The following is a 14,421-nucleotide window of genomic DNA, read 5'->3' as shown; positions in this document are numbered from 1 at the left end:
GAGAGAGAGAGAGAGAGAGAGAGAGAGAGAGAGAGAGAGAGAGAGAGAGAGAATGGTCCATTATAAATGCATATTTTTGAGTTTGCACCTTTTTTAGGACACTTTTGAAGTTCGAAGCCAGGATCTGCAAAGAATTCTAGTAAAATACATGAACTTAGAACGTTATGATGATGTAGACAGGTTGACGAGTACTTTGGATGACAAGGGCTTCCCCCTGATTTTGTAGCATGCACTTTGTTGCTTGATATGAACTGCAAACTGAAGAGGCTTGATGAAGCTAGAGAGATGTTCGATGGAATACGTTCAATGGGTTACATGCCTAATCTTGGTGCATGCAATAAAATGATTGAGTTTTACTCTGAAACTGGGAATCTTGAAGAGGGAGAAACTCAGCTCTTATGAATCTTTATATTCACTCAAACTTGCTACCATCTGCTGTCCTCAAAATGGAACATATGATGAATTCAGGATTTGCTCCTCCAGATGAGTCAGTCAGCATGCTTATTTTGCTGCCTTCGAGAAGAAAAAATCAGTTTCAAAGGGCGGTAGACGTGCTGTTAAAGCTAGAAAGCATGGCTATAAGGCCCGGGGTGGAGACTCTGATGACGCTAATTGGATGGTTTGGAAAGCTGGGCTTGGTTGAGGAGGCAGAAACTCTTTTCAAGAACCTCAAAGAGAAAGTCGATGTTCAAGATTGCAAAGCTTACGCTAGTCTTTTTTCAGTGGATGCTAGAGCAGGTTTCGTTGATAAGGCGAAGGCTCTTCTCACTGAGGAGGTTGAGATTGATGCTTCAGCTTATGAGCTAATGATTGTTTTACTGTAGGATGGCAAGGATCGTGAGGAGGCTCAGTCCATGCGAGATCGGATGATTCCCCAAGGTCTCACCCCATCTGATGAGGTTGAAAGAGCTTTATTAGGCATTCAAGCAGACAGCTTTCTTGCAGGTGTTAGCAAGCCTTCAAAAGGAGCAACACAAAGCTTAGGGATAGAAGCCAAAAGCTTTCTTGCGGGTGTGAGTAAGCATGCGGAGGAGGCACCCCCTCTTAACTTCAGCGACCTTCCTACTCCCACACCCACTGCTTCCTACTCTCATCACCTACTCAATCTCCTCTAATTCCATTATGTGGAATCTTCACAAGATGCTCAAAATCTTCACCCACTCTCTATTTCAAAGACCACAACAAAACCACTTCTTATATCACTTTTCATTACTCACATTTGAGCCCATCACGTTGAATGTCCAAACCACTAGACTACAAGCCTACAATGGTGTGTAGGGTGGTCTTAATCATCCCCCGCCCCGCCCTCCCTCTTCTTCTTCTCCTGTTTTTTCCACTTATCTTTCAGCACTCCCATTAAAACTTTTCATTCAAAATTAGCCCCACTAACTTTTTTTTTTTGTTGCAAAACTCACTATTTCTGAGTGAATTGTATTAAGCACAGCATGACCAAAATACCCCTTTTATTTGTAGAAATTCCCAAAATAGCCCTCAAATTTTAAAAATTCTCGATATGCCTTTTCATCTATTTTGGTTGAATTGTTCAAGATTGTCTAAACTTTATTCCTTTTTTATGATTGAGATCCATTTTTGAGTACTTAGCATGTAATTTTTCAAAAAAAAAAGGCAATTATGTCTAAAAATAATAAAGCGAGGATATTTAATCAAGTATTTTAGGAATTTTGAAAACTTTGAAAGGCATTTTGGGAATGTATGAGAAAATATTGCGGTTTTCTGGGAATTTTTTAAAATTAAGGGGTATTTTGGGAATTTCCACAAATAAGAGGTATTTTGGTAATATTCTCTTTTTTTGAGAGGGGGGGGGGGGGGGGGGGGGGGGGGGGGAAGAGTATATACAATGGTTGTGATTTCAGTTGTCACCAACTGAAATCACACACAAGAAGTATTGAAAACTAAGAGTGTGTGAGTAAAGAGCCTCTAGCCATAAATGCTAGGATGTATTTTAAGATCCAAGAAGCTGTAGAAAAGTAGAAAGAAGCAAAATGAGAAAGAGTATATACAATGGGTGTCACCAACTGAAATCACACGCAAGAAGTATTGAAAACTAAGAGTGTGTGGGTAAAGAGGTAAAAACTGCCACAATCTAAGACTACTATCATCTTTCAATTAGAAAGGATATCTTTTTTTTTCCCCTCGAGAAAAAGATCCTTCTATTTGTTAATAAAACTGCCCATATGGCTACAAACCACCTCTACTAAAGGGCTACATCATAAGCATGGGGAGACTCCCAGAGTGAGCAAACAAAATATATACAATGAGGGGTAAATCGCAAAATGGGAGGCGGAAAAAGCCACACTGGTGGCCGGTAGTGCCATCTAGGCACACCCTGAACCATGGTGAAGAAGGGCCCTGTGTGCCAGAGTCGTAGGAAAGCCTCTTTGCGCTCCCGCATGTGGTCGGACCTGCCCTAAAGTCTCTCAAACCTACCCCTCAGAGTGTGAATTAGCTCCAACCAAAAGTCACGAACAATCTCTATTGGTGGGACAGGGCATGCCTGGAAGATGCAAAAGCAATGGGCCCGCCAAATAAATCAGAGTGCCAGGGTACAAAGGAGCTCCCAACACACCACTCTCGAAGGATAAGCTCTATGGAAGGCTACAGTGTAGGTTGACCCCCCTAGATCACTGTCATCCTATTGGTGGAAGCCAAGTCAAAATGGAGCGCACGGCCCATGAGAGTGGACCAAGCTACAACACCCCAAGTGTATTGTTGAGTTGTGGAAAGAGATGGCATCAGTCAAAGAACCCAAAGCCAAACCTATTGTGCCATGGAATAGTTCCATAGACAGTGTCGCTGACTCTCCAAAGGATGGCCACAAGCTAATGTGACACCCCATTTGAACAGATCCCAAGGTGATTGGATGAAGAGAAGGGATCCCTGTTGTGCCATGGGATAGTCCCATAGACAGTGTCGCAGACTCTCCAAAGAATGGCCACAAGCTGATGTGACTCCCTAGTCAAACAGATCCGAGGGTGATTGGATGAAGAGAAGGGATCCCTCCAGAACCACTCTCCAGGGTCGCACTGTACGTGTGCTAGAGGGCAGCTCTCCCAAGTCCAAAGCTGCCAGTGGCTTGTCTCAAGATCTACTAGGTCTGGATCTATGTCACAGGTCCCCCCACATATACCCACAACTTGTATTCTTTGAAAGAAACACTCTACAAACTGTGGCACCTCTACTCAGACTCTGTGAAAAAGATTCTCTCCATGAATCTCAAAGAACATGTGGGGTACGGACTCCAAGCAAGCTCAAACAACAATGAGAACCTCTAGTCCCATGAAGGGCCCCATCCATCTTGCAGTTGTTGCCACTAGAGGGGTGATTCACTCAGCTACTGCCACTAGAGGGGTGAGTCACTCAGTTGGTAAATCCTCTGTAATATCCTGATGCTCTGCACCCCCCTCATGCCTCGTAGCAGGATGCTCTGAGCCTCCTTGAACAATCCTAAAAAATGTAGCCAGTCGTTGAGAGTGCGGGCTAGACCCTTTACCATGGGACACCAAGAAACATGAGGCCTACTACCAACCAGGTGGCCTCTCTAAGTGCTACCCATGGGGTTCCAAATAAGGGGTTGCCTCAAGTGATCCTCCGTGAAAGTGGGATGATGCTACTCGAGGCCACTCCTCAGCTGCTCTCGAGACCTAAGCAGGCTCACAACAAACCGATCCTCCAACCTCTTGTTCAAACCGACACTGCGCATCTCTGTAGAAATCCACCTGATGGAAGGGCTCCAAGGGCGGCCTGCATGGGGGACTCAAGCTTAAAGATGGTGAAGCAACAACTACTTCCAGAGCTCCTCCCTTGGAAGCAGTGCTCTGACCACAAACTTCCCAAGGAGGGCTCTGCTGTGCTATGCTGGGACAATGATCCCCAACCCCTCCTGAGAACATGGTAAGGTGATGACCTTCCATGCCACTTTGGCCCACGCTAGCCAGGTGTCGTGCCGTGACCATAAAAACTTCCTGATCAGCCTCTCTAGCTGGCTAATATAGGAGCTTGAGAAGACCCAACAAGACATGATGTACCACATAGTATCCAACAGCACCTGGTTGACCACGACAATTATGACTGCCAAAGAAAGCCGCGTCAATCTGCAGTGAAGCAGTTTCCTCCTCATGGACAGGAGGAGGGGAGTAGTTTGTTGCTGAGGGGACAAGTCCAAGACAACCTGACAACCCAGATAGTGTACTGGAGTCCCTAGGGGAATCCACTGGAAGCCCTCACTTGGAGACCAATTAGGTGTAGGAGCACTGCCAAATCAAAAAGCCGATGTCTTCCTTTGGCTGATCAGTGCTCTTGATGCACATTAAAACACCTCAAGAACCTGCTCACACATATGCAGATTGGCCCCTTGGCACTCCAAGTACATGGTTGAGTTGTCAAAGCAAAGTCAACATCAAGTAGCTTGTCCCCCCTATAATAGGGATCTCTAAACCAGGTAAGCCAACCTGCTGTGAATTCAAAAAAAATCTCATTGGCTTAGCATAGAAAAGAAAGAGATAGGGGGCTAGAGGACTACCCTGTATGACCAAACGTAAGAGCATGAAGCGTTCCCCTCTCCCCCCTGCCAAGGGCACCTGACTGTGTGCACTTGGAGATGCACAAGGGCAGATGCCTCCCAAAAGGTGAAAATGTTGTCAAGTATACTATGTTCCTTGACAGAACCTGTCTAGGTCCCATGTATAATACTCTCAAGAAATGGTTGGATCCTCAAACTCAAAGCCTTTGCTAGAACTTTGTAGGCCGAGTTGTGAATGGTGATGGGTCGCCACCACTACCGAATCTCATCATAAGAAGCCTCCATCCTTGGGAATACTATAGATCGATCCCTCACTCTTGATGTCAAGCATCTCTCTAGTGTGCAAGATGTACTAATAGGCACTCTAAAGATCCGAACCAAGCAAGTCCAAATAATCCAAAAAGAAGCTGGGAGTCAAACCATCCTCCCCTAGACAGCTACCTCGGGGAAATGCCCATGAGGGCCTCATGGAGGTCCTTTAGCTAGAGAGGAAGCTCTAGTGTTTGATGCATCTCCTCAGTAACAAGGCTAGGCATCTCCAAATTTGCTCTTTGCATGCAGCTTGACACTCTACTGACTGAGGCTCAACTAACAACAAGAAACGATAGAAGTCAACAACAACTGCACGCATATCCTCAGGCTCTTAAGCAACTGACCTGTCAGATCTCGTCAATTGGCCCCAGCGTCTCAAAGAACTCCCTTGTAAATCTATCACCCACCTAGGTCCATTGAGATGCCTATCAATGGAAGGCAAACTCATGCCGCTACTCCTCAATGCTAGTCATCTCCTATCGAGCCTGTTGCATCTGCTCCTCCAACCAAGGACTGTCAAGGTGGTGCTCCTATATTATTTGTAAGGAAGAATGCCCCGTCGAGGACACTTCTCCTCCTCCCTGGCTATAGCCAAGCAAGCTGCGAACTCTTGGAGGAAGAAACAACTAAGCTCAACAACTCTAGACACTCAAGACTCCCCTGCTAGTAGAGTGGTCGCTAGAACGATTTGTAGAGTTCCACACTCCGTGTGTAGACGGAATTGAGAGCTTGCCTCTCGGATTTTCCCGCATGGCAAGGAATCGACCATCGAGTCTAAGAATTAGAATGGAGGGGTCACTTCATTTTTTGTGCTCGTAAAAAGATTCTCCCTAATAAAGATTCTCTCGAGGGAGGGTTACCAGCCCATTTTTTGGTCCCTAATAATGTGTCGATCTTCTCCCTCATCTCTTTTAGTTGAAAGTTTATTTATTTTCAGCTTGTTGATTATTCGTATGCGCTCCCGTTTGTGACACTTGACCCCTCCTAAAGCGCTATTGACACAATTCCATTCGCATTTCTGTGTTAAACTTCATACCTTCTGTACCACTAGCGAGCATCATCCTTCCAAAAAAAGACAACCACCAACATTTGCCCCTCATCCACGATGTGCTTGTTTATGCATGCAACTTCCAACTCCTCTAGGAACACCAAAACATCCTCTTAAGCGCCACCATGGAACTCGGGATACATAAATGTCATTGCAACAACAAATTTAGAGTAACTAGAATGCTCCCCTGTGGAAGCACCAAAAAGCTGTGAGGAAGAAGAAAAACTATCTTGACGCCTCTATAGCTTCGCCTTCACTTACTTTGCAAATACACCAACACAAAAAATCCTTACCAAACAAAGGAAACCAAACACTCTTTTTCTCAAGTCCCCCGAATTGTGATACAATGTAGATAAGCTAATACATAGTTAAGCAAAGAGAATAAGAACTTAATAGGGGATTATAAGATGATCCTCAACCAAGAACCCTCAGCTACAATAATTCATATAGATAAACCCGACAAAAAACCTCATAAAACACATTAATAAAGATAGAAAAACTCTTGAAAAAGCTTTTATTTACTGTTATAGGCTGTTGCAAAAAATTCTACACTTGAAAATCGAGAAATCTGAATACACAAGCGCATACAGAATGTGCCAAAACCCAAAAAAGACTCGTGGGCTGCAGATTTCCAACGTTGATGAGAAATTTGTGAGGAAAACACTAATTTCTAGGTCCAAAACTGAATTTTGACCTCTTCTTGCTTCTCCTTTGTCATGCAATCCCAGAACGTGGCTTCTCTCCCCTCTTTCACTTAGAAACTCGCTTTCCTTTCGTAAATGGTCATTTGTCCTCAAACTACCCAACTTACACACCAGAGCTGCCACTATTTTTTACTTACTATATTTACAATGCATAATGTTACAAAGTGCCTCTACCAAGGCTTTAAGATCTTTTTAAACAAGAGCCATCCGTACATTTTATACAAAGAAAGAAAATCGTTTTCTAAAATCGCCCAACAACGTTTTTGAAACCTTGTGTTTCTGATCATCGCATTCCCTAGAAGACAAATATTTATACTTCATTGGTTCTCATCTATTCTATTTCAAGTTTCAAACTTCAAGTAAGCTATCAATTCTCTAGCAACATAATACACCTAATGCATGTCTTACTCTAAAGATTGACATGTTGTGCAAAGTGCATGAGCATATAGTTTCCATCTAGGTATGTCCGTATATATACAGAACTTATAAAACCTTTTGGAAGGCATTTCAGAAGTAGGCCAAAACCTTTGAAATTGATCTAATCAAGAGCTAGGATTAGACTTTTTTCTATGCTAAAAAGGTTCTTATACCACTTGTTACATTATGGTGGAGACATTACAATATCACTTACAATGATAGAGAAAATAAATCATTGCATCCCTTGAGAAAATATAGGTTTCATTGACCCTCATACATGAGCATTGCAAGAGGTTACATCATGATATGATACATCATTCCATGTCTCATAAGTCCTGGGTGCACTCTAGCACGTGGTTTCACATAGGTGCATATAGGCTATCACATCAATTATGCCAAGTAGACATCAATGTCACAGCCCCAACAATCAAAAGAATGAATCTATCTTCTTGTACCAAGCTCAAGGAGCTTGCTTGGCTGCAGAGTCTCTTCTCACAACTTGCAAATTTTGTCTCTCAATCTTAGAGCCTCACAATCGTGAGGTTATCTCTCATATACCTTCTGCAAATCACCGTCAAAAAACGTGGGTTAGGTCCATACCAGCAATTATCACTTGAGGGCAAGAATAGGTTGTATTCTATCGCTGAACAATGGGGCAAGATGTCAGGTGCAGCGGAAGTGTTTATGGATTTAGCTCGAATCTAGGTACTCGGCACAAACACAAGGGAGACTTTACTTCACTTGAAAGAATTGAACTGAACTGAAAGAAAGAGACGAGAGAGAGAGAGAGAGAGAGAGAGAGAGAGAGAGAGAGAGAGAGAAGACACGGTATGTCCGGTCCCAAACCCTCAAGGGCGCCCTTGCTCTATTGCCATAGCAAGTTCTTTCTTTATTCTTGCACCATGGGTCATGATGCTATGATGCTAAGTGAGGACTATGTCGAGGACGACGGCAAGATCTGTTGGGTTGATGGGTGAAATCTGAAAACGCTAAGTCTTCTGGCCGTGGATCATAGTAACATGGAACGGCAGGTCGGGGTCGGGAACAAGGACGTGATGGCAAAAGTTAGGAAACAGGGACGGGGCGAAGCGGCAAAAAACAAAAAAGAAGTTTTTTTTGGCATTTTTTGACCCACACACATAGAGCATAACTTGAACCACAAACTTACACTAAATAGACCAAAGACATGAGTCATATAGACGCAAATGTGCTAATAAAACATCGATGGCACGAGAATCGAGATGGACACAAAATGAAAAGTACATGCCACAAAGGCTCAAAATGAGTCAAATTTCAATGTTAGTTTTTCAAATTTTAAAAGTTGACTGTTGACTAATGTTCCCTGCCGTCCCGGACGTTCAGGTTGCGTTCCCATCTGGCAGGCAGTCTGCCATCCGTCCCCGTCCCGGATCCGGGCGTCCCCGTCTCTAGCCTCCATCCCCTGTTAATATGCTGTGGATCTGCTACTGCGGAGCTAATCTGCAACTGCCGAGTCGTACAAGGCTGGGAATGCGAAAACGCTGGCTAATTGGGGCTGAAATTGCAAAACACTAGGACTGTTTTGGGCTGAAAATAAACTGCTGAAAGATCTGCAACAAGGTGGCACTTGTGGCAAGGATTTGCTACTGGATGGGGTCGGGCTCAACGAGGCTAAGGGCTGAAAACTGAAAACGCTAGCAAATCTGGGCTGAATCTGCAAAACGCTAGGCAACCGGCGAGGATCTACAAAAACGCCAAGGCTACCACTGGATCTGCAAACGTTGATGAAGGCTGAAAATGCTGATGCTGTCAACTTCAAAAAATACTGATGTCGATCGTCCTTCAAAGACATGGCGATGAAGATGGGCACTGGTTCTGGATGCTCCATACTGAGGGTACTAAGAGGCTAAGAAGTCCGGGTAGGGACGCGAAGCTTCCTTCAAGGTAAAAAAATAGGCAGTTCTTGGGGTTCCTTGGTCCTTGGTTCTTCTTGGATTCTTTAGGTTCTTCTCTTGAGTACGTGAAGCCGAAGCACACACAAAGCTCTCATACCAATGTCAGGTGCAACAGAAGTGTTAATGGATTTAGCTCGGATCTAGGTACTCGGCACAAACACAAGGGACACTTTACTTCACTTGAAAGAACTGAATTGAACTGAAAGAAAGAGGACACGAGAGAGAGAGAGAGAGAGAGAGAGAGAGAGAGGACACAGTATGTCGGGTCCAAACCCTCAAGGGCCCCCTTGCTTTGTTGCCAGAGCAAGTACTTTCTTTATTCTTGCACCATGGGTCATAATGCTATGATGCTAAGTGAGGACTATGTCGACGATGACAACGATGATGTCAACGACGATGATCATGAAGGTGTTGACGACGACGGCAAGATCTGCTAGGTTGATGGCTGAAATGTGAAAACGCTAGGTCTTCTAGCTATGGATCTACTATTGTGGCGGTACTGCGGGGCTGATCTGCAACTGCCGAGTCGTGCAAGGCTGGGTGGGAATGCAAAAACGCTGGCTGATCTAGGCTGAAATTGCAAAACGCTAGGACTGTTTTGGGCTGAAAATGAACTGCTGGCAGATCTGCACCAAGGTGGCACTTGCGGCGAGGATCTGCTACTGGATGGGGTCGGGTAACACTCGGGTTCAACGAGGCTAAGGGCTGAAAACTGAAAACGCAGCAGATCTAGGCTGAATCTGCAAAACGCTAGGCAACCGGCGAGGATCTACAAAGACGACAAGGCTACCTCTGAATCTGCAAACGTTTAGGAAGTCTGAAAACGCTGATGCTGTCAACTTCCAAAAACGCTGGCTGCTCTATGAGAAAACGCTGGGGAGGGTCTGTGCACTGCTGCCTGTGCTCTCCTTCTATCTCTTCTGCCTCTATTGAGCGATTCTGTGCAAGAGAGGGTATGCAACTATGACGGCCTGGACATGCACGTCCTGCTAGAGGCTCACAAAGGTGCCAAGATCAGTCCTAAGCTAAGACTCGTGCTAGACTATGGCAGAAGCATGTCCACGTGGCGCAAGTGAAGTGCCCACGTGACACAAGAAAGATTTACATCACGGCAATCCACACAGTTCGGAACCAAGGTCTCATCATTCTCAATTTTGAGCCATTGAGGTAAGCCCTTAACTACCAATCAAGTTTTATGCATATTCCACAAACTAATCAAGTTGTACTCAGCCTTGCAGACCCACTTGGAACCAATGACCTTTTACTTAGCTGCCCTAGGAAACAACTTCCACATACCATATCGCTCAATCGAGTCCAACTCACCTTGCGGACATCAAGGCACAATTCACTTGTAACAAGCTCTACATCCATCTCAATAAATCTGTCCTAGTGATTATCTTTAGATTTTAGATTTACAAGTGTATACAGTATTTTGCAACATAAAAAAAGGTCTAAACTTACAAGCCTCAAGAAAGGATACAACACTTAAAACAAAACGCACTACTAAGAGAGTCTTAACACACACAAAATGCTATAAAATATCAAAAATCAAAATCGAGAAACTTACTTTACTGAAACTTCATACAAACTCTCAACTTTAGACCATTTTAAATCAAGAATAAGATACTGCAAAAACTTCATTCCTAAATGTCAACATCATACAAACGAAGATAAGACAAAAGCAAAAATTCTGAAATCCTACTAAAGATAACAGATTCGAATGAGATTCTACAACGTTTAGAACCCAAACGAGGAATTCCATGGCAAAGTTAATCACAATTTCAAATTTCAATACTTGATAACATGCGATCTTAACTTCACCTGCTTGTCCAAACATGAAGTAAAGACCATCACCTTTGCCATGCATAGCTTGGACAACACCTACACCATGCCTACTCACACCATTTGTAGATGCAGGTTTGTATGGAGTTAGTTCCTAATTAGAGCTTATTTTCTTAAACCAACAAACCAGGTTTATGTCCACCCCCACTAGTTTGAGCCATTTAACCACACCAAAAAAGCCTAAAAGTACTCCATGGCAAAGGTTATAAAAATCATCACACTCTACACGCTTACTAGCTCAAAAAAATTCGTTTACCATGATATAAAACTGTTTTGGAAGTGCCACTTACATCTACATTGGCCACAGTTCTGAAAAACTAAGGAAGTAAAATTATCATGTGCTCTCAGACCCCAGACAGAAGAACAAAAGCAATGAAGGGTTGCAGCCAAATAAATTCTGATTAAAACAAGAGAGACATACCAAAATAGCTCGATGAGCCCTAATTTTGGAGCCATCAGAGCTCTCAAGAACAAGGTCTGAGAATTGCTCAGACATGGCTTCAGGTGCCCAAGTGCGGAGGAAGGCAATGCGGGCATTGAGCTCTTCAATCTCTTTCTTGAGGGCGGCCTCTGCTTCAGAAGCTTCCTCATAGCACTCATGGCAGGTATCACCCCCACGAAGAGGACAGTAGAGCTCCTTGCAAGAGACGCACAGTTTTCCATCCCCTCCATGATTCTGGTGATGATGCTGATGCTGCTGGCGTCCTCTTGACCTTAACGCAGCCCCTGCACCTTGCCTGTGAAGGTGATGGTGGACACGGTGGAACTGTGTGTGTTCTTGTAAACGGTGATATCCATCTTCGTCTTCCTCCTCCTCATAACTGTTCTGATGAGGATCCTGCTCATTGTCTACAGAATGGCCATCATCCTCATCGTCCTCGTCTTCATCATCCTCGTGGTCGTGGTGGTATGGAAGCTTGCTGGCTATGGCTATGGCTGGTTGCAGGCACTCTGGCACCCATTCGGCCCAGTCCACAGAAGAGGATGAAGAGGCTGATTTTCTGTGCGAGACACGCTACGAACGCTCCATTACATATACACAAGAAGATTTAGAAATTTTCTCATGTAGGAAAACGGAGTCTTTCTTAGTGTTTTTCATGCAATGCATAACATGATGAGCTTCTGCTCGAGAGGCACCGCATACCTAGCTAGGTACGATTGGGGGCAGGGGACCGCCGGTGGTCCCCTGCCCCCAATCGTACCTAGCTAGGTATGCGGCGCCTCCCTCACAGAAGCTCATGATGTTGAGGTAAGTCACAATGTGGGAAATATTGTGAGAATTTGTCCAAAACTTCCTGTGATAGCTGAGTGAGAGACAAAGAGACGTTCTTCATATTTGATGAATTGGACCTGCGCCAGGGGCGCTGACATGTATTCACATCTCAACATTCTACTCCTCAAAGGCGTGTCCAATCAAGCTTTTCCATGTACTTAAAAACAACATGAGCAAGAGCTACTTGATGTTGTTTTTTGTAGCAAATTGCACACATCCCGTGCGAATCGATACGAACGTCCTTATGAGCGCACAAGGTCGCTTGGCCGCCTTTGAACCCATGTCCCGGGTCACAAAAGAATAAAGACTCAATCGACCAAGCTAGCTACTTGATGTTGTTAACACATTTTGAAGTTTGGCAGCAAGAAATTTCCATGAATACATCATCCCATCTAACCCATACCTAAAGACAAAACCCATACGACAAGATGAAGATTCATAGTGGCCTACATGAAACTTACAAAGAGAGACAGAGAGAGAGACTGCAAAGATCCCGTAAAGGGCACGCATGCAGGGTACACCCTTATACAAAAAAATGGGTGGCTTGTTTCTAGGCAAGCATTTCCTAGCAAGCATTGTTTCACCCATGGCGAGCTTTTTTTCAAGAAAAATTATGTGTAAAAGCTCATAATTTACTGGAAAAGTGGATAAAGTAGGACTTCATCAAATCAAGGAGCCACCTTCATAAATTCAACATGGCTAAAGCTGGTTACATGGTCGTGGGGCAGCATGTACTCCACTACTGCATACAAGGGTAGGTCAAATATTGGCTGAGGACATTGTGAACCTCCTCAACGGAGAATAGGTTGATGAAAAAGCATATGCTCATTTTGTCTCAAGCCTAGCACACAAAGAAAAACAACATACAAATGTTTACTAGAAGATAAGGCTTTTCTTGCTCTTCAAGCTCTGCAAAGTCGGGACAAGTACAAGATGGCTCTTTTTTAATCTCCACATTGTAGATGTGGCCCTCTAGTGCATTACTATTTAAAAGCAACTTGAAAATCTTGTGAGCTTTCTCCACTCACATCACTTCCTTTGTGATCTCGCTTTCATCTCAAGTGCCTTTCTTATTCGCTTGGTTGCCTCCTTTGAGATTGATAACTCGTATCTCACTCAAATCCCATTGCAAATACTTGTAATTGTGTTACTTCCACCTCCCTCATAAAGGCACCTTCATTGGTTGAATATGTTGTGGGTGTTGCAACATTGGTTGTCTCCACCATGTGCCACCTCTCAAGCAAGCACTTGACTTCTTCCTCTATTAAATTAGTCTCTATAGCTATTGGCCATATGCTCGATGTAGGATGCAACCATGGACATGTTGTGTTCCATTCTAACAATGGATCACATGAAGGGCAACACTACATAATTTCTCGTTGAAGTCCATTAGGATGCTTACGATAGTCCTCAAATGAAGGTGTGGGAATTCCTTTGACACACCCTACAATAACCATTTTTGCACCTGATTTTTCCACTCTTTGTGCCACCACATGTTACCTTGGAGGCAATTGGGATATGTCATATCATACAAAAAGCCTCATTGTCTTTTGGCTCTACCACATACTCCTCCTTGCTCTCCGATTTCCTAATGGGAGTAATGTCAAAAAACTTGATCTTCCTAGGGATTCCTTTAGATTGTTCGCTTTGGGTGTGCACATTGTACTTTAGTCGATGGTTGGAATCATCCTCGATATCCTTTGTTTCCTCTTGTGGTGGGCGGACTCGCAATCATCCATCAAAAGGACTTGCCTTCGATATACAAGACGTCCTTCAATGAATTTTTTTACCATCCTCACAACCTTCATTGGAGTTATGGTTTCATTGTTCATGAACTAAGACCCAAGTCAATGTGCTTTCCCAAGCAGTGATAAGAAATAGTCTTTGTGCTTTACATTATAGAATTTTCCATGTTTGTTGTGCAGTGTCATATAGTGAGATCTTCCTTCAAAACCCTTCCCATGTCATATAGTCATATAGTATTTTACATGTTTGGTGTGCAATGTCATATAGTGAGAGTTTGCTTTGATCTTTGACCTCCTGAACAGCGGGTGCCACATGTTTTTTCAAAAGGGAAAACAACGCCTCCCAACAGAGAAAGAGAAGATTTAGTAGAAGGTTGTGCGATCATGGCTCCACACCCCAAGGATCCATAGGGTTGGAGGCAGGTTTGCTCCCCCACGGAATTAGATCTTCCTTCTAACCCTTCCCATGTAATCCAACTACCATGCTTAAACTCTAAGGAGTTCATGTGTGGAGTGTCCATCTCTTTCGGGCCTCCCTTTATTTGCTACAGCAGAGAGCATGTGAAATACCCAAATAACATGCTACAAGACATAAAACCAATCAAA

General features: G+C 43.8%; 2 protein-coding genes across 2 annotated transcripts; one reads left to right on the top strand and one right to left on the bottom strand.

Annotated features, from left to right (window-relative positions):
- Positions 1-117: 117 nt before the first annotated feature.
- On the top strand, positions 118-1,459 carry LOC147464675 (pentatricopeptide repeat-containing protein At1g19525-like). The gene has a single exon (XM_086509911.1). The coding sequence runs from the start codon at positions 399-401 to the stop codon at positions 822-824; it is 426 nt and encodes a 141-aa protein (XP_086366037.1). The 5' UTR covers positions 118-398; the 3' UTR covers positions 825-1,459.
- Positions 1,460-7,130: 5,671 nt separating this feature from the next.
- Positions 7,131-12,352, bottom strand: LOC147464674 (uncharacterized). Its single transcript, XM_086515391.1, has 4 exons — positions 12,255-12,352; positions 12,090-12,147; positions 11,219-11,812; positions 7,131-7,582 (listed from the first exon to the last, which is right to left on the bottom strand). Exons 1-4 carry the CDS (start codon positions 12,350-12,352, stop codon positions 7,565-7,567), a joined length of 768 nt encoding a protein of 255 aa, XP_086371517.1. The 3' UTR covers positions 7,131-7,564.
- Between the last annotated feature and the right edge of the window lie 2,069 nt (positions 12,353-14,421).

This window comes from Adiantum capillus-veneris, chromosome 1, assembly GCF_014529385.1.
Source record: "Adiantum capillus-veneris isolate H3 chromosome 1, ASM1452938v2, whole genome shotgun sequence".
Taxonomy (NCBI): Eukaryota; Viridiplantae; Streptophyta; class Polypodiopsida; order Polypodiales; family Pteridaceae; genus Adiantum; species Adiantum capillus-veneris.
This window is presented reverse-complemented; position numbering and strand designations above follow the sequence as displayed.

Excerpts from the sequence above, each read along its gene's own strand:
- LOC147464674 (XM_086515391.1), bottom strand. The coding sequence starts at position 12,352 with ATGGGTTCAAAGGCGGCCAAGCGACCTTGTGCGCTCATAAGGACGTTC. Across the intron at positions 12,148-12,254 it reads GCTACAAAAAACAACATCAA|GTCCAATTCATCAAATATGA; the intron begins GTAGCTCTTGCT and ends CCCCTGGCGCAG. Across the intron at positions 11,813-12,089 it reads TCACTCAGCTATCACAGGAA|CGTGTCTCGCACAGAAAATC; the intron begins GTTTTGGACAAA and ends GAGCGTTCGTAG.
- LOC147464675 (XM_086509911.1), top strand. The coding sequence starts at position 399 with ATGAATCTTTATATTCACTCAAACTTGCTACCATCTGCTGTCCTCAAA.